The sequence below is a fragment of the Drosophila arizonae genome, chromosome X (assembly GCF_054131065.1).
Source record: "Drosophila arizonae isolate 15081-1271.41 chromosome X, UAZ_ARI_1.0, whole genome shotgun sequence".
Lineage (NCBI taxonomy): Eukaryota > Metazoa > Arthropoda > Insecta > Diptera > Drosophilidae > Drosophila > Drosophila arizonae.
In genome coordinates, this window is record NC_142927.1 from 3282654 (window position 1) to 3304268 (window position 21615).

Sequence of the window (21615 nt, forward strand, 5' to 3'; positions counted from 1 at the left end):
TGTCGACGTTGTCTGCTGTTATTGTAGACGTCGCCGCGGTCGCTGCCGCAGCAGCTGCAACCACAACGGAAAGCGAATTCGCCGAAAAAGAGCAGCAACAAATGTATGCGTATTTGAATGTGTGTTTGTGTTTGAATATATGTACACATACATAAATATATGTATATATATGTACGTTTGAATATATATATATATATGTGTGTGTGTGCGTGCAAGATTGCTTGTGAAGATGATTGTACGAAAGCCAATGGCACATAGAGAGCTATGGGCAACAATATTTGGTTGTTGCATTTTAAGCTATGGCAACAAATGCTTTTTTGTACGAACATATCAACACATAAATCTGTAGTCTGCTGCACGTACATACACATACGTATATATTTGTATGTATATATACATAAATATATTATATATAAATATATATATATAAAGATATATATATATAAAGATATATATGTATATAAATATATATATATACATATGTATATGAGCATCTTGCAAAAGTAGTCCGCGCACCATATTTTACCTGCTCAATTTTTAATTCTTAATACATTTAATGGTCCTGTACGCATTTTTTCACCGAAACCAATCACACAAACTTTCGTACGCACGACGACAAATTTTGTAGCACGAAGTGAAAAAAAAGGAATGAAAATCCAAAGGTGCCAAAGTAATGTCAAAATAATCGTTTAGTCGCAAAAAAAGTGTAACAAAATGAACAAAAAGAAAAAAAAAAAAAAAAACAAAAAAAAAAGATTGCCACAGGCCACACAATGCACCTAGCATGTGTGTAGCAAACTGCATTAAGTAAAAAACGAATGGTCGATACTTACATTTACATTAAACCGCAGCATATTGCTGCTGTTATTGTTATCTTATATTCGATCTAAAAACGTTCTTATTTGGTTCGACAATTGTAATTTCAGTTTGTTAAATTCCCTCAGCACGCACTTACACACTTATACTTTAGAAACAACACTATCGCTGTCCAGAGCAGCTTGTGAACAATTGTGGTTCAATGATTGGAGTTACCACAATGCGAACAAATATCTTTCGCTCACAACGCGCAGTTGTTCGTTTGAATGTGAGTGTCAATATGTAAAGGCAAAGTAAAGTTGGGTATGGAATTGTACGGATTTTGTGCTTACCCGTAAGTATCTTAACTTCTTTCCAATAATATTAAAATAATATAAGAGATACTTTCTGAATTTATGCGCAATTTCAATTCTCGTTACATATCATGGATGACATAAAGCAAATGGTGAATTTGAGTTGACACCTGAAGCTTAAATAAGTATATAGTTATTACAATTTTGGATGTGTTAAAATAAAACAAAATAAAATTGAATATGTGTCAGCCAAAAAGAAAATAAAAAATGAAAGGAAACTTACAACATTTTATATAATTTTTTGAATATAGCCCACTTGGTTCCGTTCTTATGAGCTCGCTCATTCAACCAAAACAAAACAACAAAAAAACGACTTGACTAGGCAGCACTGTGATTAAACAAATTGGTGGCTGCACTATATGGTAGAGATGCTTAAATTTTTATCGATACTAAATGCGATATAATAAAATGATTGTTACAACGAGCGCAAATTTGTTTAGCCGAAATTGTATTTGAGTTACAGTCGGTAGAATCAAGACCTACTTTTCGGAATTTTTGAATAACTAAATCAGCCACATATACGAGTATATATTTTGTAATGTTTCTTTACATGTAGACATAAAGCCTGACCAGTAAATTTTAAATATTTCGTATAAAACATTTTTTAAATTAATTATTCAAATAACTAATGATAATTAAAGAACTATTAAGTTTTTCCACCTATGCACAGATGTGTATATATTATATTCTAAATTAATTATTAATTATAATTAATATACATATATTTGGCTTGGTTTTCTTACAAATATGTTGAACTAAATATAAATAAACATTTAAACAACAATCTTAAATGCAATGATTTATAGATTTATAGTGGTCTTTTTGTTGCACTGCTAAAAACTATGCAGATGCGTCGTATTGACTGCTTCGCTACTTTGGCCGGTCTCTGCCTCAAAGAGGACTTGCTGTATGCGCAGCTTCGCCACGGACCGGGCATATGGATCGACTATCGACCTTAATTGTGAGGCAATACTTTGGCCAAAGGCAAACAGATCATCATCGCCGCCAGAGAAGCTCAAGTTTGGATTTCCATTTGTGGCTAATTCCAAATGTTGTGATGGTGATGGTGACGGAAAGGGCGTTGCTAGTCTCTGTGTCTGTTGTTGTTGGCTTTGCCCATAGTTCATATACTTTAATTTACGCGGCAACGTTTGCTGTTGCTGCTGCTGATTCTGCTGTTGTTGCTGGTGCTGCTGTTGTTGCTGCTGTTCCATAAGGCCTAGCTGCGAGTCGTCAATGATGAGTTCACTTTTATTGCGTATGGAGTGTGCCGAGCAGATGCTCTGTAGATCGTCCGTTTGACTGCTTGCGTTTGGAGGTATATTGGTATTAGTGCCTGTGGTCATAGTCGTTTTAGCATGCTCATCCACATCCGTATGAAATACATCATCTATATGACCATTCGATTCCAGCTCATCATGATTATCCTTCGTCTGATGTTGTTGCTCTTGCTGCTGCACTGCATCCTGAATTATCTGGCTAGCGGCATTGAGCACCATTTTCTGTGGTGTTTCCTTTTTGATGACTACTTTTGCATCTTTGCTCTTAACCTATTACAAGATTTACTGTTTATAGATCCATGTGCATACATACATGCAAACAAAATTGTTATTGGACAACTTACGCGTTTGCAATGGGATAGCGAAACGGCGCGCAGAAATGCATCTGCGCGCTTAAACCAAAATAGTTTTGGTTCATAGCATCGGCCCATCTCCTTCTCTCGCATCAATATTCGTAATTCTTTTGTGTAAACGGTGCGTACGCTTTTGATTTTCAATTTAATATCGAGCACTGTCAGTTGCGGTATTTTCAATGTTCTAATTATCGCTTCATATGCTTCTTCGCGGGCCACACGATTCTTATAGGTGTCCAATAGTGAATTGTAGAGGCATGGTTGGCGTCTGTATGCGTCGAGGAATTCATTAATTGGTATTTTTGTTTCGCCTATTTTCGACATCGTTTCGTTTGTTTGTTTAATAACAATAATAGCTAAATATGTGTATGTGTATATGGATTTGTTGTTTACACTACTCTAGAGATGGCTCAGCATCAGCTGGGCTTCGCGATTTGCTTATCTTTTATTTACATACATCAACTATCGTTATCATCTATCGGCATTATTAATAATTTAGCCGACAGATGTCGCTAATTTGGAATTGTATCCTCGCTATTCCTAACGAATTATCGATAGCTGTGCACTTGCTCGAAGCAATGCACTATGTATACATTATCTTATTGTAAACATGCTGCGATATGACATAACAGGTGCACGAACACATGGAACAAACATGTAGGAAGCAGAGAAACAGCTTAAAAGATATAAAGTTTACATTAGCAGCCGCACGTGCGCATCAAACGCTCATCTCTAATGTACTGTATTGTAGTTGTACTCCAATCAGAATTAGCCGGCAAAGCAATTAAAATTTCTTTTTTATGCTGCCCAAACCAAAGAAATACACCAACTGTCTGCGGGAACACTTCGGTCTGAATACGTTCAAGCCGCTCCAATGGCAGATAATACGCGCATTGATAGCCCAGCCTCGTGGCAGCGATGTGTGCGCAGTTATAGCCACCGGCTATGGCAAATCGTTGAGCTATCAGTTTCCAGCCTTTTACTTAAATAAGGTGGTTGTGGTTATATCGCCGCTGATTGCATTGATGGAAGATCAGGTAAACGCACTGAACGAGAGATCCAAGTCTGGGCCATGTGCCTGCCTGCTGGGCACTGCGCAGGAGGATCGGACGATCAAAGAGCGCATCCTGGCGCTTCAGTTCAAATTGGTATACGCCACGCCGGAGTACATCACCCGTGGTAATGGCCTCAAAATGTTGCGTGATCTGGGCCACAATCTTGCGCTAATCGCCATCGATGAGGCACACTGTATCTCAAAATGGGGCCACGAGTTTCGTCCCGCCTACCGGCAGCTCAGCCAGCTGCGCTCAGCTGTGCCCCAGGTGCGCATCCTGGCACTGACTGGAACGGCTACGCGGCGTGTGCGCCTAGACATCTGCGAGCAGCTGCAGATGCGCAGACCTCTGGTGCTGTGTAGCAACCTGGATCGACCCAATCTTGAGCTAACGGTTCGTATGCGCAGCTCGAACCTGTGGTCCGATCTGCAGCAATATTTGAACTGGGCTGCCGAAGCAGCGGGCGCCGTTATCATCTTCAGCAACACAATACGCGACACGGAGCACATGGCCCAGGAGCTGTCCAGCCGGGGAAAACCCTGCCACAGCTACCACAGCAAGTTGCCGCTGGAGGTGAAGCGTCGCAATCAGCAGGACTTCGCCAGCGACGTGGTGCAAATTATGGCGGCGACCACAGCGTTTGGCATGGGCATTGACAAGCCCAATGTGCGCCTGGTTGTGCACTACGGTGCGCCCAGCGACATGGAGCGCTATTACCAGGAGATAGGACGTGCCGGCCGGGACGGCCTGCCGGCCAAGTGCGTGCTCTTCTACAGCGAGGCGGATGCGGCGATCCACCGGCGACTGCAGCACAGCCAGCCTGTGACGGCGCAGCGCAGCGAGGAGCTGCAGCAGCTGGCCCAGGCAATGCTGGAGTATACCCAGATCAGTCAATGTCGACGCCAATATATACTCAACTACTTCGATGACCGAGCGTCGTTGGCCACACTGCAGCAGCGCCCTAATTGCTGTGACAACTGCCGCAAGGCCCGGCAAGCGAAGCCAGCTGTCGAGGTGGAGTCCGCTCCGCTGGACGTGAGTGACGAATCCCGTCTGCTGCTGGGCATGCTGCGGGATCTGAATGGGCGCTTGGGACTGGGCAAACTCATCATGGCGCTGCGTGGCTCACGGAGCAAGTGCATCAGCAGCGAGTGCCGCAGCCATGAGCACTTTGGCAAGGGCTCACACCGTTCCATAGCGTGGTTCAAGGCCCTGGCAGAGCATCTCAAATCCCTAGGCTATATCAAGGATGACTACCAGCGCAGCACGAAAAGCACCTTTGGCTACCTCATGCCCCAGGTGACGCTGCAGGGCTGCTGCTGGCTGGACGAGGAGCAAGCGAAAGCTCAACCAATAACCGTTCAGCCCAATTCCCGTTTGGCTAAACTGCGTCAAACCTGTCGCATGGCCAAACTGCCCAACGACAATCTCGACTGGGGCTCCGATATTGATCCAAATGAAGTGGACGAGGCGGTGGAGAAAGGCGAGAACGATCCGGTTTGGGGACCCGATCTGGACATAGACTTTCAGCAAATCGACGAGGCCGTGGCCAAGTCGAAGGAGACTCCTCCTGCTGACCAGCTGGAGCTGGAATCTTTGCTTGCCGATTGTCAGAAGATTCTGCACGAGGAGCAGGAGGAAGCGGCGCGCACTCTGAAGGCGCGCAAGCGCGTCTGGCAATATCTCGAGGGCAGCTACCAGAAGCGACCCCTCATACCAAAGTACAAAAAGCAATCGACTTAACAAGTGAATATATATAAATAGAGTATATATCTTTTGATATATGTATATCGATATTCCTGTTCCTAAACCTAAAAGTAATGTTTAACTAGTTTGAATTTGTTTTTCACATACTTTCTCTTAGCTCATTTCCGTTTCGACTGTACTTATAATATAATTTATAAGAAGCTTACAATTTATAAGCAAAATGTCAAATGTTTTTTTTTTTTTCTATATATTGAAATATATATTTTTTAAATAACATTCGAAAATATATATATTTTTTTATTATTACATTATAATATTCTTAAAAATTTTTAATTCGAAGCAGAAAGTTTACACTGGCCTTATAAGGTCTACAGACTTTTCCGTTCACCATTGTGAACTATAATTAATTGAATTTATTGAGTTGTCAGTTAAAATAAATATTTTGAGGTTATGACGCAGACTTTCACAGATTGGGTATATTATAAATGCGTTTATAAGCACTAGACTTAAGTCAAATTTATAATTTATATAATTAAAATTGCAATTTAGCAGAAAAAGTGCCAAAAGGTAAGTAAGTTTATAGATTAAGCATCGCATGCCATGTAGTATACGTAAGGAGAAAGCGAGAGAGAAAGAGAGGGAGCGAGATAGAGAAAGAGGTCTCCAAAACTTCAGTTAACCAACACTATGATGGAGGTGCATCGGCCAACAGATTATTGCCATCGGCAGTCGCTGGACGACTCTCGCAGCTGTCCTCGCCGCTGCTAGTGGTGGAGGCGCCCTCCTCGGGCGAGACTTTGGCCGCCTCATCGGCCTCCTGCTGATTGTCCTGGGCATTGGCGCTGGCCTGCTCGGACTCCTCGACATCACCACCCTTTTTGTTCTGCAAGGGTAGATGTAAAGTAGTTATATATAGAGTTATATGTATTGAAGTAGTGCATCACCTTCTTGCGCTTCTTAGGCTTCTCGGCCTTGACCGCATGCAGCTCGGCCTCCTCCTGCTGTGCGGATTTGTAGGTGGGCGGAAAGAATTTGGCTGCCTCCTTGTGGCCCACCACGGAATTGGGACTGACATAGCTAGGCCCATATTCCATGAGCAACGGAATTGTTGGACCCGGCACCTTGTTCACTTTCAGCACAATTTTATCGGTGCTGGAACCAAATCAGAAAAGGAAGAAATCTTTAGATATTGATGTAGAATATTTGTAGAGCCTCTCCACCTACGGCACATAGGGCTTCGCATTGTACTTCTCCACGGAGTTGGCAATGAAAACGGCCGTCTCTGGATTATCGCTGGAGAAGAAGCCATAGAGTGGCACATCCTCTTTACAGGCTTCGACCAGATTGATCAAGTCCTTCTTCTTGTACGCATCGTAGGTCATGATAATGTGCGGAGGTTCTGGCACTGGGTCGGGGGGTAAAAATGTTGCGGTCTGTGCCCGGAAATAGGTATAGATGAGGGCTGCATGCGTCCTCTGGTCACAGGGCACCCAGATCGGTGGGATTTTGATGGTCTTGAATTGAATAGCATCCTCTGAATCCTGCTCCTCCGGGTTATCTTCTGGGCACGCTTCCACTGGAAACGTAAAGCCCGTTCAATATGGGAAAATCACAATTGATAAATATCCAAATCGATTTTCTATTCAGTTACCTTCAACTTTGACCTGTACCGTTATTTCGAGATCTGTTATCAGGGGAGGTAGAACGGTCTCCTCCTCGTTGAATTCATCGGGTGGCTTGATGATGTTCTTGGTCAGCTCGTTGGCATACTGCTGCAGTACACTGGGTGGCGTGCCAAGATTTTCCTCCACCTTCCAGAAGCACATCAGCAGCTCCTTGTCGTACAAGTGTTGGATCACTTCCTGCGACAATGGATTCTCGGCCGCAAAGTTGACGGTGTTGAAATCACTTTGGGTGATTGTAAAGACTTTGCGATCTTTGCATTGGATCTTCAGTGGATCTGCCGGCTCAGAGAGCTTCTTGAACATATCGCGATTCACTTGTGGACCAAATACCGTTATCCCAATATCTGGCAAATTCTCCATAATCGTATCGGTTACATATCTCAAGTACTCGATGCGCTTCCTTCGGCACTCCTCCTCTTCGATCTTGGCCGCTTGCTCGAGCGCCTCGTTACGAATGCGCAACTGTTCGAGCTCAATCGGCTGCAGCTCGGTTATTTCGTAGGTCTGATGGGGCTCTCGAGCGATGACCGCCTCCAGCTCACGTGTGATCATGGACACCAGCTTGGGTACATCGGTGCCGAACATGATGTTAATCGCCTTTCCATTCTAATTGAGCACAAGGGAAAGGTGAGAGCATGTTGAGATGGTGCCCAAGTCGGGGTCCGTCACTCATTTGAAAGACCGAATTATTATCTTCACTGTCCTACTTACGGCAACAAACATCCAGGTGGGTTCGCTTTTCTTGTTAAACCGCTGCAGATATGAGATTGAGCCCGCTTTGCACTATTTTCATAGAGATTTGTATATTATTTTCGAGCATAACCTCCAAATATGGGACTTACAATAGCCAGCTGCAAATTATCGCCGCCCAGCTCCAGTTTGATCTTACGCAGACTTCCCACCATGCCCAAGCATGGACCACACCACTCCGAATATATATCGAGCACTAGAAATCGAGAATACTTATGTTGGTTTTCTGTTTGGGCAACTTCTTCTTTGTCTACTCTTCCATATTACCCAGCAATCCGGGTCGCTGCAAAAACTTTTCAAACTCCTCATCGCTGCTGATGTCCGCCTGCAGCTGCTGAACTCCGCCTTTCTTTGCCATTTCATGCAAAATGATTCGCATAATTGGCTCGAGCGTGCAATTTTCCATTGCTGTCCGACTACATATTCCATACTAGCGCATAATTTATTGATTAAACTTCGCTTCAGGAGGCGGCATTGGCCTTTGCGGGCGGGACGGGGCGTAACCAAGTTGGGAATAAACAAGGTTTACAAAAACCAAAGGGTTTCGTGACAGGGACCAAAAGATCTTAAGTGTCTTTTGAGTCTACTAGAACCTGTTATAGATATACTATATATCACTTCTATAAATGTATATTCATGGCTTTACAGGGTATAGGCCTAACGAAAACCTACGTATGCTATGGAAGCTAAAGAGAATTATTTTATTATATTCATATTATTTTTGGAAAGCTCAAGGATTTTAAAAGTAAAAAGAACATTTTACAGGGTATATGTCAACAAAATGTATGAAACTTCAGGTTTAAACAAAGCTAAATAATTTGTAAGAGAAGAAAATATTCCATTTCACAGGGTATTGTCAATTAAAATACCCTAAAGAAACCTTTATAAACATGTCTTCCCTATATATCTTAGATCTTTCGCAAAGCTTAAGGTTTTGCACATTAAAACATAGGAAAAATCTAGAAATAACTTCTTTACAGGTATAACTAAGCCTCCGTCCTCTATAAAGCCATCAGATTTGAAGAAACTCGAGTAATCTCTTCCTTCTTTTAACAGGGTATATGTTTAGTGATAGTACTAAAAAAGTACTAAAAAGAGCTTATAATGCATACAGGGGTTCTTCAATTCCTTTTCTGACTTTAAGTCTCCGCATAAAATCAATAAAAACCTGTTTTATGGGGTTGTTGTACGTCTCTCAATATTTCGTTCGTTTAGCCCAAATCTAAAGGCAAAGTAAATTATTTTTCTTAGAATCCACTCAATGTTTCCATTACTTTAATATAAATCATTAAATTCAATATCCAGTGCAAAAAACGCATAATACGTAGACGTAATACAAACATACACACCACACACAACATATATATTTATATATGTATATATATACAGATATATATGCCTATATATGCTCATATAGATGCATGTTGCCCAAGTATATATACATATACATATACATATATATTTACATATGTAACCATATACACATATATACATATATATGTATTTATCTCTAAAATACCAGTTAATCGTTATACAGCTTAAAATAATGAATAATGGAAATATATGTATATGTAGATAGATGCATCGCTCTCTGTTTCAACTGTGGGCCCTAACGTGACGTTAACTGAAATTGAAACTGAGGATGTGCAACAAAAGACCTCTATTTGGTAGGGCAACGAACCAAGCCTTGAAAGGAGTTGAAGGAAGCCATAGATGAACTGCTCCAACCACTGATTGGATATAGTTGTACGCCTCATTTGAAGTATTTTTAGAATATTTTCTGTTTTTTTTTTTTAATATAGTTTTGGAATAGTTGGTCTTGTTGGTGCTTGGTTGGTTGGTTGTTTTGGTTAGTGTAAAGTACATTGGGTGTTAGGCAATCAATGTGCTGGACTAGACGCCATTGGACAGTTAGTTTTGTTCGCCTATTCAAGGCCCAGCATCCAATTGATGCCCTGTACTATGAAGAATATGAGCGGCTGCCATGCGACCAGCCATCGAATCCAATCCAGTAGCCTGCCATAGAGTACATGAGGTTTCTCCCAACTGCAATGGACAGAAAATCACAAGTAAAATCATAAAATAGAAAACCTTATGTGCCACCTACGGATTGCGAAACATTTTCTGTAAATCGACCTTCTCTTTGCAGTAGGGACACGTCTGCTTCTTGCCCACAATGCACCAGCCTCGTATGCAGAACTCATGGAACACATGATTGCACGACAGCTTGTAGGTGTTCTCGATGACGCCCTCTTCCTTTTCAGAGACCAGCAACTGATTGCCACACACGGCGCACACATTGTGGTCCAGATGTCGTGTGGGCATGCCCTGCGGCGTGTAGTACTGCAATACAAATGGAAACAGATATAAATATACATATCTAAGATAAGTAGTCGGACTCGACTTACACCTATGGCTGCTGCCATTTTGTCTGAACATATCTCGGATATATCGCGACCCAGTACGCCAATATAGAGGCCATAGAAACAGAACATGAGACCCACATCCATCCAGATATTGGGCGGCTGTGAAAATATATAGTTCATGCCAAAAAAGGCGGCCATTATGACCAGATAGCCAATGATGCCGAGGCCATAGCTTAATTTGTAGATAAAGTAAAACCACTTATAAACGAGTCTGTAAATGCAAACAAATTGAATATATGTATATGAGCTTCAGCTAATACAAAAATCAATGAAATTCTCCATCTCTCTCTCACTCTCTCGCTCACCTGGGCGTTGTGCCCTGTATGGGTTTTGTTGTGGCCCGGCGCATGACTAGCGCCGTAATGCACGTGAATATCAGCCAGATGACAATGAATCGTACCCAGAGGAAGGTGCACGAGATAACTAGCGGGATTAGCCACATGGCCAGCAGTGTGACAAATGCATAGGATCTGTAGTGACGCTTCTTCCATTCGACCAATATGATTTGGGCAATGACTAACGTCATAAACAATATGATAACCATTTCTGAGTGCATGGCATCATGGCCCTTGTGTTTCTCAACCATCAACTGGTGCTCGGCCCTATGAGGAAAAGAAACCACACAAATAATTCAAGTTTAGCTAAGTGTACCTTGAACCACGCTATCAGATATCCAGTTATCAGTAAATGGAGGTGTGTCGGCTTACCGCATTCGCTCCTCCGGCGTCATTTCATCCAGGGACTGTAAGAATTACACATTTATTGGCATAGCTTCAGTCTAGATGATAAGTTATTGGACGTGCTCCACTTACCTTGTTAAGGTCCACTGGGGCATGGAGATCCATGTGCTGCTGATGCATATTGGCGCTGTGTGCCGGCGCGTATAAACCTTGGCGACGTCTGCGTCTCTGTGGAATTTTGTCTTCAGTTTGTTCCTTGTGCCCACTTACAATTTACCTAAGTAATATATAGTCTAAATAGAAAACAAATAATACGAGGCAATATTACATATTGTCCCTGTTTGCCATTTAAGCGGCGTTGCCACTTGCCACCGACCGACCGCCTAGGGGCGCTGCCATTTGTCAGGGGCGCCAGCGACTAACTGCAATCATCTAATCATCATCGTTGCCCTTAACTTACACAAAGACACATATTCCTCCATAGAAACGCAAATTTGACAAATATAATCAACTGTCAATCGCTAATAAAATTTGTATGTCTGACAACTGTAACGTCTACAGCAGGCGTTGCCACGTACGCGCAGTAGCCGAAGCTGTCTCAGCTGATTTGTTCTGATTATCGATAACTGGCCATTCTGACATTTGACAGAACAGCGGCAATTGTTTATAAACTGCAACATAAAGCTAAGCGAGCGTAAACAGTATGCAAAAAGAACAGTGGGGCGCCATTGAGGAGGAGTGCGGGACATTTGCGTTAGACAAATATGTGCCCACGACGGCCAAAAAGCCCAAACTGGATGAGCTACGGCAGCGCGGGGATTTGATGACCATGGATAAGCAGTGAGTACAGTGAAGCCCGCCGACTAGTAACACAGCATAATGGATATTTTTGTATAGAGATCAAATTGAGCTGAAGAGCTCACTGGTCACGCAAACCATCGAGGTTATGAAACAAACCGAAGTGCTGCAATCCCTCATCGACACCTACTCGAACAAAAACGTAAGCCAATCTGGATACTTGAATGTGCACATATTAATCTTGGTGTTTGCTGTATTAAGGGAACCTCCAACTATCTGCTAAATCCCTGCCAAATGATACCCGAAGTGGACTTTCCGCCAGAGAACGCTGCTGACTTAGTCAGCGAGCAAAAGTTCCAGAAACCCATCTGGTTCATACCTACTGTGGATACCGCATTCTCTCGAGGCGATCCACAACCATATCCAGAGATCTCCACCAACACCTGCCGGCATACGATGCGTAAAGTTATGTGCGGCCTGCTCCGGCTGGCGGGTTTCACGGACTGCTCTGAATCGGCGGTTATACTGCTGACAGATGCAGCCGAGGAATTCATGCGCAGCTTTATCACAGAGTATCGCGACTTCTACGACATCGATGACAAACTGGAGAAGTCAACGGATCTGCAGCTGCTGCCGCTCGAGCGGGCCTACTTCAGCATGACGGGCACCTCGCTCACCCAGGTGCACAACTACTACAAACATAAGGTGATATCGCGCAATCGCGCTGAGATCAACGAATTCACCAGCGTGCTGCATGATTACGACAAGCTGATGAAGGAGAGCCAGAGCAGCATGCAGAAGCAGCAACAACAGCAGCACAACCAACACGATTTCAATGGGCACGATTTTCTTAACATACTCGAAATGCAGCCAGGCGAAGATGGGGGCAGCAGCGCGACTGGTAGCAACAGCATGGGTAACATTGTTGGCGAAATGCTGCAAGAGCTCGGCGGCAGCACCAACTCTAGCATCTCGCTGAGCAACGTGAGCAGCGGCCAACAACAGATGCTAAACAGCAACGCCTTATACGGCCTGCTTGAAGGCCAAATGAGCAACAACAGCAACACGATGGCCAGCACAACGAACTATCAAAACAATTTTGATACCTAAAACTGAATTACATGATGCTATTGGCTTAATTCGGAACATTTAGGATCAGAAGAGTGCCATACAGCATGGTTGCAGCATGAAAGTTCCACTAGCATCCTTTATAATTAGCCTCAAAGTGCCGAAATTTAAATACCCTATATATATATTTCTACACTTAATGTTTTCTTAGATAGAAAAATACTTAAATAACATGTCCAATCGATTTTGGTATATATATCTATATATATAGAGGGCAGCATGTAAATGTTTGTAATTGAATTTAGTTAGAATCTTTTTAAATGGAAATAACTAGCTTGTAATACAGCTTAATAACCGTACATAATTAAATATATATTTATATCTAGTTAGATTTTCTAAACTGAGGAATAATAGTAGATAATCTCCATATAAAAAACAAGAGAGTTGTGAAAAGTTAAGGAAAGGAAACTCAGGAATATGAAATGTTAACAAATTAACAATAAAATACATGAGTTATAAAAGCTCATGTATGACGAGTTTTTAATTTTTAGCAATTTTAAATAACTAATCGCTTTTTGTACTTTAAAATGTAAATGAATTGTGAATATAGATTTATTATTCTATCTAAATTGTTCCATTTTATGTTAAAATATAGAATCACAATCATGACTCATTGGAGTATTGCAGCAGGAGGAACATCTAGTATTCTTAATAAAAACTAAACAATAATTAACAATTTTATTAGAGCTAAGATTTTTTCTGTTTATTGCGGCATCTTTGTCCGATCTTTGTCTCGTTCCAGTTGTTTTTGCGTCGCTGTTTGGTGAACTCGTTTGTGGGCTCAATCGCCTGCAACTTGTGGCCCAGTGCATCAGTAGCTTTATACTCAAGGAATTTATCTTTGCGTGACTTGCGTGGCGCCCAGCTTTGCATATCCCGGCCGCTAAGTATTGAGTCGCCATCAACGACAACGGCAGCAAGAGCGGCGTCTGTCTTCGCCTGCTCTTCGTCGGCTTCCAGCAGGCGCCTCTTTATAGTGGGCCTCTTCTGTGGACCAGGTTTCGGCTCTATGTCATCAACAACATAGCAATCGGCATTGGACAGCAGTTTAACCTGACTGAACCAACCATTCTCCTTCTCCTCCTCCGATCCGTTGGCTGGCTGATCACTCTTCTCACAGTATTCAACTTGATTTTGTATGATCGCACTCAGTTTGCCCCACAGATGTGTTTGCATTTCCTTACTGATTTGCAGATCACTAGCGGGAGCTGCATCTTCATCTGCCAGGTAGCGCTCGCTTTTGGGCAAAGCTTTTGGTGGAGACGCAACTGCCGGCGCTTCACCTGAACTTTCTACAGTTAGTTCCTTCTTATACATATCATTTCTGAGCAGTGTGTGATCAGTAGCCTCCGCAAACAAACGTAGCTTCGCATAGTCCTCGTCCTCTGAGTCCGTTTCAACAGCGTTTTTATTGCCTTTTCGTAGGTAAGACATTTTATGCTTAGGAAGCCGGTACGAAATTTGTTCTACAAACTCTGTTTGTTTACATGCTTTGTCTATCGATAGTCGATAACTAGACGCACGTGCCGAACGATGTGAGATGTGAGATAAAACTGTACAGCACTGGTTAACGACATGAGCAACGGCATAACGGTTTATTGTGACGGGTAAATAGATATTTTAAATGTAATATTCATAAGGTATATTTAGTTTATTACGCCACCGAGCTACAGAGTCCACAATTGCTAACGGGACACATTTTCATTTCGACATCTTCGCCAACGCGCAAAACAGCTGCCATGCCGTTCTCCGAGTGCGGCGAAATGTGACAATGGAATATCCAATAGCCCGGACTGTCTGTGTTGAAGTGGATGATGGTATAGCCGAAGGCTGGCACCTGCACCGAATCCTTCAGCGGAGCGCCACGGCCGCGACGTGGCAATGGTGTACGCCGGTCGATCTCTTCTATCTGGCCAATGCGCTGCTCACCGAGCACACCCATCCCGACCACCCGGAATGTGTAGCCATGCAGATGAATGGGATGTGCCGTATTTGATTTGCTCGAAATGACAAACTCCACATTCTTGTTGGCCGGCACTTGGATAACGTTGGAGCACTTGCAATGGCGACTCTTGCAATTGAAGCCAAGCGCCGCCTGCTGCGAGCTATTGCAGAAGAACTGCCCAATGCCCAGGTTGCGCGTCTGCAGCAGCGACATCTTCGGCATGGTGAAGGTGATGTCGTCCATCTGGAAGCGGAAGCCCTCGCCGCGCAGCTCAAACGCATTCATGCTGGTGTAATAGGTGAGCGCTGGACTGAGCGGTGGCTGCATATGCTGCGCATTTAGGGTAACCAGCGATATGCTCTGCGCACTATTGCCGCCCGCATCGTCGCCCAGCTCGTTGAGCATGATGCCCGGCGCATCGTAGGCATAGCTCAGTGTGCTGGTGTCCAGGGCTTGTGTATTGGCATTCTGGTAGTGCAGCACCGCCTCCTGATGCAACTGGTTCATGGCACAGAAGGTATAGCCCTTGACCCGTATCCAATAATTCGCTATTTCCTGATTGGCGTGCAGGACAAAATCAAAACGTTCCGCCCCATGGAACATAATCTTCTGCACCTCAACGGGCTCAATGTCGTTGCCATCGCTCGCAATCACCACCAAATCGTGATTGTCGATGGACAGGCTAATTGGGCAATTGGATACGCCTACAAAGCGATAGTAGTTAATATTTAAATAACTACTACTACAGCTACGACTCAACCACCTACCATTGAAAATGACACGGAATCGATAGCGACCGCCACGAATAACTCCAAACGTAGCATAGAGCGTGGGCTTCACTTTGCTGTTCTTCTTCATGTTGCGCCCGCGTCCATTGATGAGGATATTCTCGGCGACGCTCTCGTCGAAGTTATGCACCCAGTCCTGTATCATGATCACATGCTCGGACTGATCGAAGTCATAGAGATGGGCATGGGGATTCAGCTTGGGCGGCAGCCGCACAATCAACGGACCGGCAAGCCCAAAGGCGCGCTGGTGTTCGGTGTGACTGTGCCACCAATTGGTGCCGCCATGGTCCACCTCGAAGCGATAGCGAAACGCCTGGCCCGCCTCTATGGGGTACTGAGTGACGTGGGGCACGCCGTCCATGTGCGGTGTGGAGCGCTGATGGATGCCATGCCAATGTATGGTCGTCGTCTCGTGCATGCTATTGATGACGTCCGCCACGATGGTGTCACCGTAGCACACTTCAATGGAACTGCCCGGCAACTTGCCATTGACCACCATGATCTGGGATTCGAGGCCGTCGGCGTATTTGCAATCATCGTTGTGCTCCAGCTCCGCCAGCTTAAAGCTATCGATATAGTCCTTGCCATTCAGCTTGAAGCGGTACTTGGATTGGAGATAGCGCTTGCATGAATCGGCCATCGTGTCATCATAGTGCACCACCATATAGTAGTAGCAGGTCATGGGCTGTTGCTCGACGCATTCGCGCTTGCACGGATGCTTCTGATCCTTGTCTGCGTAACGCCATTGTGATGATTCGCCAGACGAGAGCTGTGGATAGAGCTGCTTGATGCGCTCATAGTTGCTGACAATACGCTTGCCATCGGCATCTGCAAATAAAAAGTCGATAGTAATCGATCGACATTCAATTTGAAAATATCCTCAATCACCTTGAATGCCATCGATTTGCACGATAATCAGGCTACTTATCAACACAATCGTCTTAACTAAGCTAATTTGCATAATGTGTGAAGAAACAAAAAATAAAAAAAAAAGGAAAAATATTTATAGCGCTGTGTTACTGAAAATATCCTGCGACAATAGCAGCAAATGCCAAAACATAACTGTTGATTCATTTCCGCCATCAGTTACCTTTTGTAAGAGGTAGCAAAATCAACATTGTGCGATATTCATGAAATTACTTAGAATTCGCTTGTCGCAGCCTTGTCGTACAACTCGTAATGCTTAATTGAAGATCGTTCACATTGTCAGCTGATACAGATAGAGATTCGATAGAGTGCAGACAAAATTCTAATTTCGCTGTCTTGGCTCTGGGCTGTCTACATGACTAAGCGCACCCCTAACAGCCGTTTCAATGTCACGGGTAAAACACATTAAATATTCTTGTATTCGTGTGTATATAGTATGTGCAGCTCTATTTGTTTCCTTGGCCCATTTATTGTGCGAAATTCGCAGTATGGCCTTGGATAATTTGCATGCCATGTTCTAGATCATTTCATTTGAATTCAAATTTAAATTTGAGCTCTGCGCGCAATGCTGCACAACGAACAATCAACGTGCTGACCAGTGTTGTAAGCAAAGCTTATTATTATTTTGAATAATTGTGAGCAGAAACTATTGATATTTGTATGCAGATATTGATAAGTGAGGACCCACCTCCAAGCAAGCATTGTTTATATATTCATCTTTATCTATTGATTGGCAGCCGTTTGGTAAAAACAACGTTTATTTGTATGCCAGAGATTGCAAATGCTCAGTTTACGGATGATAATCAAAATGCCTGACGCGCTCGTCAGCACACACATACACACTTGCATATGTACATATCTCTGTATATGTACGTTCATACATACATACATATGTGGTGGTATGCAATGCAAACACTCCCAGTCCCAAGAACATTGTACTGAATTAAAAATTCGATTTCATTTACTTTTATCAAGTCGCATTTACGTTTGCCTTTGTTTACGAGTGCTTGCACTTGGGGCAGCGGGCCAAGAAGATTCTTGATTATGCAGAAAATAAAGTAAAATCGCAGGAAAAAATTGAAAGAAAAGTGTGACAAACCACAAACACACATATGTATGTACAAAGAAAAAATAAAATACAAAATAAAACAAAACAACTTTAAACGCTCCAGCAGCGAATATTGCGTCCAATTTGTTGATTGCAATTGGCGCCTGCATGAACTTCATTAAGCAATTCGCACTGCAGGCGAGTGGACGCATCGCAGCGCCTCCCAGTGGACACAAATTGTGGGCGACTCCACAACGGCAACAGGGTAAGCTAATTGCGGTGGGTGGCAACGCCGGCAGCAGTAACAGTAGTTCGTTAATTGCAATTGCATGTATTTCACAACATTGGCCGTGCTGCCAATAGTAGTTATCAAGTCTTCAACCCATTCGGGCAACGGTAAACATATGGCTAACTTGGATAATTCCGTGCACTCGGCGGGCATCGAGGAGGTGCACAATGTACCCATGAGCGTCATCAAACGGCCGATACCCTCGGTCCTGGACGAGATGAAAGTTCAATCACTCATGGCCACCATCGATGTGCGTAACATACAGCAGCAGTAGAAGAAGAAGAAGAAAGCACTAAAAAATTAATCTTTTGTAGGCGGAAACCGACGCGGATAATGTGCCACCGGTTGACATCTTGTGGATTACAGGTAGCGAAGGCGGCAACTATTACTTCAGCTTTGGCGGCTGCCATCGCTTCGAGGCCCACAAGCGACTTAATCGGAAAACCATAAAAGCAAAACTAGTCCGATCCACATTAGGTGATCTTTATCACTACATGGGCTCCAGTGCGCCAAAGTATTTGGCATAGTTTCAATAGTAGTTATTTTTGTTGTCTTTTTTTACTTTTGTTATTTTTTGCTAAAATGTTAACAAGTGTGCCCTTAATAAGCGGGTATATTTCATAATTATATAGATGTGTTTTTTCTTAAAAAAAAAAAAAAAAAAAAAAAAAAAAAAACACGTTTATTTGCTTATTTTTATTCCAACTGCCGTTCAGTGCTGTAAGCTGCGCCTAAGAAATCGATAACATTCATTCATCTTGCTAAAGCGATGTCCTTTGATACCTTCAGTGCAGCCGCTTATCGTTATCGTTATATTTTATTTGCTGGAACTGCCATGGGCAAGTTCAATTTACTATTGAGTGGAATGAGAGGAATGACTCCCCATTTGGTTTGCCATGCAACAAATGAAGTTATCAACTTGACACGTTTTTTTTAGTGGTTTATAAATATTTAATTTTAATTAACTATACATATTCGATATAGAAAATAATCAATTTGTTAATAGCTACATTATGAATCTGCTATGCAAGTACTCCAATCAGACACTGGGTCTCATTCATACTTGCCAATCAAGCCAATTGCCAAGTGGATAAAAAGCTCGTGCTGGAATTGTTTCTGAGCTTTGTTTACAATTTTCGAAGCATGGCTCGAAGCAATGGGCGCTTAAAAAACTCGTAAAATTTGTTAAATGCATAAATACATACTTTGAACTATACACGTTTGATATAAAAAACACGGTTGATTGCTTCTCGATTCGTAACTCTACCAGAGAAAGGGCGACCTTTCGCGCAGGATGCGCAGGCCGTAGCGTTGCCATTCCGTCTGGGTGATCCATAGCTCGCGTGCGCTCTCCAGCACCGACATGATGGCGGCACCCTTCCACGCGACCATGCCCACGTCCATGCCCTTGCTGAACACGTTGACCTCGAGGCCGGGCGGTACCTGCTGGCTGATGCGCTGCTCCAGCCAGGCGGCCAGTCCGCGCATCTTGGCGCTGCTGCCCACCAGCAGAATGGCGCCGAACATCTTGCGACGTGTCTCATAGCTGCCACAGCGACCAATCGAGCGGATCACCGCCTGGTCGAGTGACACTATCTGGCCGCCTGCATTGAAGTACCAGGAGTTGCTCGACTTGGGATGCTGCTGCTGGAGCGACTGCTGCTGCTGCTGCTGCGAATTACTATTGCTGCTGACCGTCGTCTCGTCCTGGTCGACCACAATCAACTCCTCGTCGTCGGCAGTGATTGGCGGCTGTGGCGGCTTGGCCGAGTTGAGTACGGGCACGGAAGAGTTGCCCATGATGCTCATGTCTCCGGCACGCACGCCGTTGCGTCGTCCCGTCTCGCGCAGGTACTCGGCGTCGCAGCAATCCTCGCAGTCGTACTGCTCCTGCGCCGATTGCTGGGTATGCACAGCCCGCGTCTTGCCCGTTATGTTCAGCAGCTCAGTGTGGAAGAGCGCCAGAGGCGCCATGATTGCCTCGTCGCCCACTTGGATGGTGTAGCGCACCCACTGGCCGTGCGGCTGGCGCAGCGTGAAGTGCTTCTCCTGTGCCCCGCAGACGTTGGCATTTAGATGACAGAATCGCTCCTTCAGCTCGTCCAGCAGTTGGGCGTCCACGTAGCTTTCCTCCACGCAGCACTCGCGATAGGGGAATCCACACTTGCGCAACAGCATGAGCAGCACCTGGTCGATGTCGCCACCGCCATAGTTGAGGCGGACGCGTGCGTCAAGCTGGGAGATGCCATCCTCGATGCAGGCAATGGAGGTCTTTTGGGCGCCAATGTCCACCACACAGCCGTAGCCAATGCCCGCACCATAGGTGGCCGCTACGCTGTCCTGAACGAGGAAGCACCGCTGAAAGCCCATCCGCTGCAGCAGCAGCGTCATTGCTTCGCGCAGATGCCTTCGCACATAGACGTCGTTGACGACGAGCACGGCGCTGTGCGTGCACAGGTCTCGCAGTGATATTCCCAGGCATTGCTCCAGCGCGTACGACCAGATGTGCTCCAGGTGGGACAACGTAGCCTGCAGGGAGCCGCCCTTTCCGCCATGCACGTTCAGCTCGCCGCGCTGGATGGGGAAGTGAATGTCGTAATTTTCGGCATCGCTGGCGTTCAGGCGGAGGATTTGTTCATCGAAGAGTAGTGGCGCTTCGCTGTGCCAATTCGCATGCTGCTCGGGCGGCACAGGAGGCGGTACTGGTTCCGCGACGCTGCTACGATTGAAGTGCGCCAGCTGCTGGGGCGGCGTGGCGACACGCAAACGATTTGCCTCATCGACCACGCAGTTCTGCAGCAAACGGGAGACGGCCAGCCGCTGCTCCTCGAACTCCGCCTGAAGCCGGGTGGGGTTGAGGCTGTCCAGCGGCGGCAACAATGGATCATGATACGGGGCAACTCCGTCCTGAGGTACTCGTCTGTAGGCTACCGCATGCAGAATGGTCAGCGGATTGAGGTCGGCAGCGCGTCCAATGCGCAAATGCTGCGACCCCGGATGTATAACAATTATCTTTGGCGCCTCCAACGGCTGGGTAGTTGGTTGCTGTATTTGCGTCGCACGTCCGCTACTTGTGCTGCTTGCCCGCGAACGTCTGAAGCAATTGAAGGTTTTTTTGTTTCATTAGTTTGGCTTCTTTGGCTATAGCTAGCGCGGTATACTTACTGCATTATGTCTTTTGAAGGGCTGGTAAATCGGCTGCGGCAGCCGGTGCAAATATTTCAAGGCTTGCATGGTGCCCACTCTTATCGAATCGCATTGCAACTGTGCGCATGACCAAATGCACCGTTCTCAATTCCAGCGTTATGTTATCGCATATCGATCCAGTTAGCGATATATACAAATTTATAGTCACGGCTTTAAATGTGTGTGTGTGTGTGTTTTTTTTTTAAGTTTTACCTTAATGCCCATTATTTAATATTATTGATTATTGAAGGCTCCATTACAATCTGATGTTATTTTGACAAAATGCAAATTCAATATGCCACGTTTCCACTGTATGAAAGGGATCGAAAGCACACATACATCTAGTATTGTACCTATTAATATCTGGCCAATGCTTCAAGTAATGCAACTTATAAACAATA

At 44.4% G+C, this 21615-nt stretch overlaps 9 protein-coding genes and 1 long non-coding RNA gene across 16 annotated transcripts; 4 read left to right on the plus strand and 6 right to left on the minus strand.

Moving 5' to 3' along the window:
• Positions 1 to 1009: 1009 nt before the first annotated feature.
• LOC149267806 (uncharacterized) lies at positions 1010 to 1767 on the plus strand. The gene is made up of 2 exons (XR_016271098.1): positions 1010 to 1150; positions 1256 to 1767. It is a non-coding gene; the product is annotated as an uncharacterized LOC149267806 (long non-coding RNA).
• A 53-nt stretch (positions 1768 to 1820) lies between these two features.
• On the minus strand, positions 1821 to 3289 carry LOC108618925 (uncharacterized). Its single transcript, XM_018015151.2, has 2 exons — positions 2794 to 3289; positions 1821 to 2719 (listed from the first exon to the last, which is right to left on the minus strand). Exons 1-2 carry the CDS (start codon positions 3124 to 3126, stop codon positions 2003 to 2005), a joined length of 1050 nt encoding a protein of 349 aa, XP_017870640.2. The 5' UTR covers positions 3127 to 3289; the 3' UTR covers positions 1821 to 2002.
• Positions 3290 to 3336: 47 nt separating this feature from the next.
• Positions 3337 to 5840, plus strand: LOC108618012 (bifunctional 3'-5' exonuclease/ATP-dependent helicase WRN-like). The gene has a single exon (XM_089474511.1). The coding sequence runs from the start codon at positions 3603 to 3605 to the stop codon at positions 5598 to 5600; it is 1998 nt and encodes a 665-aa protein (XP_089330637.1). The 5' UTR covers positions 3337 to 3602; the 3' UTR covers positions 5601 to 5840.
• On the minus strand, positions 3490 to 9095 carry LOC108618919 (uncharacterized). The gene is made up of 7 exons (XM_018015143.2): positions 8267 to 9095; positions 8092 to 8195; positions 7961 to 8032; positions 7216 to 7855; positions 6789 to 7140; positions 6509 to 6716; positions 3490 to 6447 (listed from the first exon to the last, which is right to left on the minus strand). The coding sequence occupies exons 1-7, from the start codon at positions 8403 to 8405 to the stop codon at positions 6250 to 6252; spliced, it is 1713 nt and encodes a 570-aa protein (XP_017870632.1). The 5' UTR covers positions 8406 to 9095; the 3' UTR covers positions 3490 to 6249.
• A 680-nt stretch (positions 9096 to 9775) lies between these two features.
• LOC108618928 (E3 ubiquitin ligase RNF121) lies at positions 9776 to 11705 on the minus strand. Of its 4 annotated transcripts, none has more exons than XM_089474515.1 (7): positions 11566 to 11705; positions 11238 to 11398; positions 11133 to 11167; positions 10731 to 11027; positions 10408 to 10636; positions 10107 to 10342; positions 9776 to 10045 (listed from the first exon to the last, which is right to left on the minus strand). In XM_089474515.1, the coding sequence occupies exons 2-7, from the start codon at positions 11283 to 11285 to the stop codon at positions 9925 to 9927; spliced, it is 966 nt and encodes a 321-aa protein (XP_089330641.1). In that variant the 5' UTR covers positions 11286 to 11398; positions 11566 to 11705; the 3' UTR covers positions 9776 to 9924. The 4 variants fall into 4 exon arrangements, with proteins under 4 accessions (XP_089330641.1, XP_089330642.1, XP_089330643.1 ...); XM_089474516.1 differs by having other exon boundaries at positions 11238 to 11382; positions 11566 to 11701; XM_089474517.1 differs by having other exon boundaries at positions 11238 to 11382; positions 11434 to 11571.
• On the plus strand, positions 11684 to 13707 carry Spt7 (SAGA chromatin modifying complex subunit Spt7). 2 transcript variants are annotated; one of them, XR_016271097.1, is made up of 4 exons: positions 11684 to 11945; positions 12003 to 12105; positions 12165 to 13560; positions 13627 to 13707. XR_016271097.1 is itself a non-coding variant. In XM_018015149.2 (3 exons), the coding sequence occupies exons 1-3, from the start codon at positions 11809 to 11811 to the stop codon at positions 13011 to 13013; spliced, it is 1089 nt and encodes a 362-aa protein (XP_017870638.1). In that variant the 5' UTR covers positions 11684 to 11808; the 3' UTR covers positions 13014 to 13600. The 2 variants fall into 2 exon arrangements, 1 of the variants encoding a protein (XP_017870638.1); XM_018015149.2 differs by lacking the exon at positions 13627 to 13707 and having other exon boundaries at positions 12165 to 13600.
• LOC108618010 (uncharacterized) lies at positions 13566 to 14601 on the minus strand. The gene has a single exon (XM_018013915.2). It carries the CDS (start codon positions 14463 to 14465, stop codon positions 13719 to 13721), a length of 747 nt encoding a protein of 248 aa, XP_017869404.1. The 5' UTR covers positions 14466 to 14601; the 3' UTR covers positions 13566 to 13718.
• Positions 14599 to 17587, minus strand: Mco4 (Multicopper oxidase 4). Of its 2 annotated transcripts, XM_089474513.1 has the most exons (4): positions 16855 to 17587; positions 16653 to 16714; positions 15744 to 16592; positions 14599 to 15680 (listed from the first exon to the last, which is right to left on the minus strand). In XM_089474513.1, exons 3-4 carry the CDS (start codon positions 16444 to 16446, stop codon positions 14686 to 14688), a joined length of 1698 nt encoding a protein of 565 aa, XP_089330639.1. In that variant the 5' UTR covers positions 16447 to 16592; positions 16653 to 16714; positions 16855 to 17587; the 3' UTR covers positions 14599 to 14685. The 2 variants fall into 2 exon arrangements, with proteins under 2 accessions (XP_089330639.1, XP_017870625.1); XM_018015136.2 differs by lacking the exon at positions 16855 to 17587 and having other exon boundaries at positions 16653 to 16848.
• A 285-nt stretch (positions 17588 to 17872) lies between these two features.
• On the plus strand, positions 17873 to 18655 carry Srx (sulfiredoxin). 2 transcript variants are annotated; one of them, XM_018015156.2, is made up of 3 exons: positions 17873 to 18004; positions 18103 to 18278; positions 18343 to 18655. In XM_018015156.2, exons 1-3 carry the CDS (start codon positions 17908 to 17910, stop codon positions 18553 to 18555), a joined length of 486 nt encoding a protein of 161 aa, XP_017870645.1. In that variant the 5' UTR covers positions 17873 to 17907; the 3' UTR covers positions 18556 to 18655. The 2 variants fall into 2 exon arrangements, with proteins under 2 accessions (XP_017870645.1, XP_017870647.1); XM_018015158.2 differs by having other exon boundaries at positions 18106 to 18278.
• Positions 18656 to 18955: 300 nt separating this feature from the next.
• Positions 18956 to 21504, minus strand: Arp8 (Actin-related protein 8). Its single transcript, XM_018015135.2, has 2 exons — positions 21194 to 21504; positions 18956 to 21122 (listed from the first exon to the last, which is right to left on the minus strand). The coding sequence occupies exons 1-2, from the start codon at positions 21196 to 21198 to the stop codon at positions 19292 to 19294; spliced, it is 1836 nt and encodes a 611-aa protein (XP_017870624.1). The 5' UTR covers positions 21199 to 21504; the 3' UTR covers positions 18956 to 19291.
• Between the last annotated feature and the right edge of the window lie 111 nt (positions 21505 to 21615).

Excerpts from the sequence above, each read along its gene's own strand:
- LOC108618012 (XM_089474511.1), top strand. The coding sequence starts at position 3,603 with ATGCTGCCCAAACCAAAGAAATACACCAACTGTCTGCGGGAACACTTC.
- Srx (XM_018015156.2), top strand. The coding sequence starts at position 17,908 with ATGAACTTCATTAAGCAATTCGCACTGCAGGCGAGTGGACGCATCGCA. Across the intron at positions 18,005-18,102 it reads GACTCCACAACGGCAACAGG|TAGTTATCAAGTCTTCAACC; the intron begins GTAAGCTAATTG and ends TGCTGCCAATAG. Across the intron at positions 18,279-18,342 it reads CACTCATGGCCACCATCGAT|GCGGAAACCGACGCGGATAA; the intron begins GTGCGTAACATA and ends AATCTTTTGTAG.
- Spt7 (XM_018015149.2), top strand. The coding sequence starts at position 11,809 with ATGCAAAAAGAACAGTGGGGCGCCATTGAGGAGGAGTGCGGGACATTT. Across the intron at positions 11,946-12,002 it reads TTGATGACCATGGATAAGCA|AGATCAAATTGAGCTGAAGA; the intron begins GTGAGTACAGTG and ends ATTTTTGTATAG. Across the intron at positions 12,106-12,164 it reads ACACCTACTCGAACAAAAAC|GGAACCTCCAACTATCTGCT; the intron begins GTAAGCCAATCT and ends TGCTGTATTAAG.
- LOC108618928 (XM_089474515.1), bottom strand. The coding sequence starts at position 11,285 with ATGCATCAGCAGCACATGGATCTCCATGCCCCAGTGGACCTTAACAAG. Across the intron at positions 11,028-11,132 it reads ACGCCGGAGGAGCGAATGCG|GGCCGAGCACCAGTTGATGG; the intron begins GTAAGCCGACAC and ends TTTTCCTCATAG. Across the intron at positions 10,046-10,106 it reads CAGAAAATGTTTCGCAATCC|TTGGGAGAAACCTCATGTAC; the intron begins GTAGGTGGCACA and ends TGTCCATTGCAG.
- Mco4 (XM_018015136.2), bottom strand. The coding sequence starts at position 16,725 with ATGCAAATTAGCTTAGTTAAGACGATTGTGTTGATAAGTAGCCTGATT. Across the intron at positions 16,593-16,652 it reads GCAAATCGATGGCATTCAAG|ATGCCGATGGCAAGCGTATT; the intron begins GTGATTGAGGAT and ends TTTTATTTGCAG. Across the intron at positions 15,681-15,743 it reads ATTCCGTGTCATTTTCAATG|GCGTATCCAATTGCCCAATT; the intron begins GTAGGTGGTTGA and ends ATCGCTTTGTAG.
- LOC108618919 (XM_018015143.2), bottom strand. The coding sequence starts at position 8,405 with ATGGAAAATTGCACGCTCGAGCCAATTATGCGAATCATTTTGCATGAA. Across the intron at positions 8,033-8,091 it reads ATAATTTGCAGCTGGCTATT|TGCAAAGCGGGCTCAATCTC; the intron begins GTAAGTCCCATA and ends CTATGAAAATAG. Across the intron at positions 7,141-7,215 it reads GGTACAGGTCAAAGTTGAAG|TGGAAGCGTGCCCAGAAGAT; the intron begins GTAACTGAATAG and ends TTACGTTTCCAG.
- LOC108618925 (XM_018015151.2), bottom strand. The coding sequence starts at position 3,126 with ATGTCGAAAATAGGCGAAACAAAAATACCAATTAATGAATTCCTCGAC. Across the intron at positions 2,720-2,793 it reads CGCTATCCCATTGCAAACGC|GTTAAGAGCAAAGATGCAAA; the intron begins GTAAGTTGTCCA and ends ATCTTGTAATAG.
- LOC108618010 (XM_018013915.2), bottom strand. The coding sequence starts at position 14,465 with ATGTCTTACCTACGAAAAGGCAATAAAAACGCTGTTGAAACGGACTCA.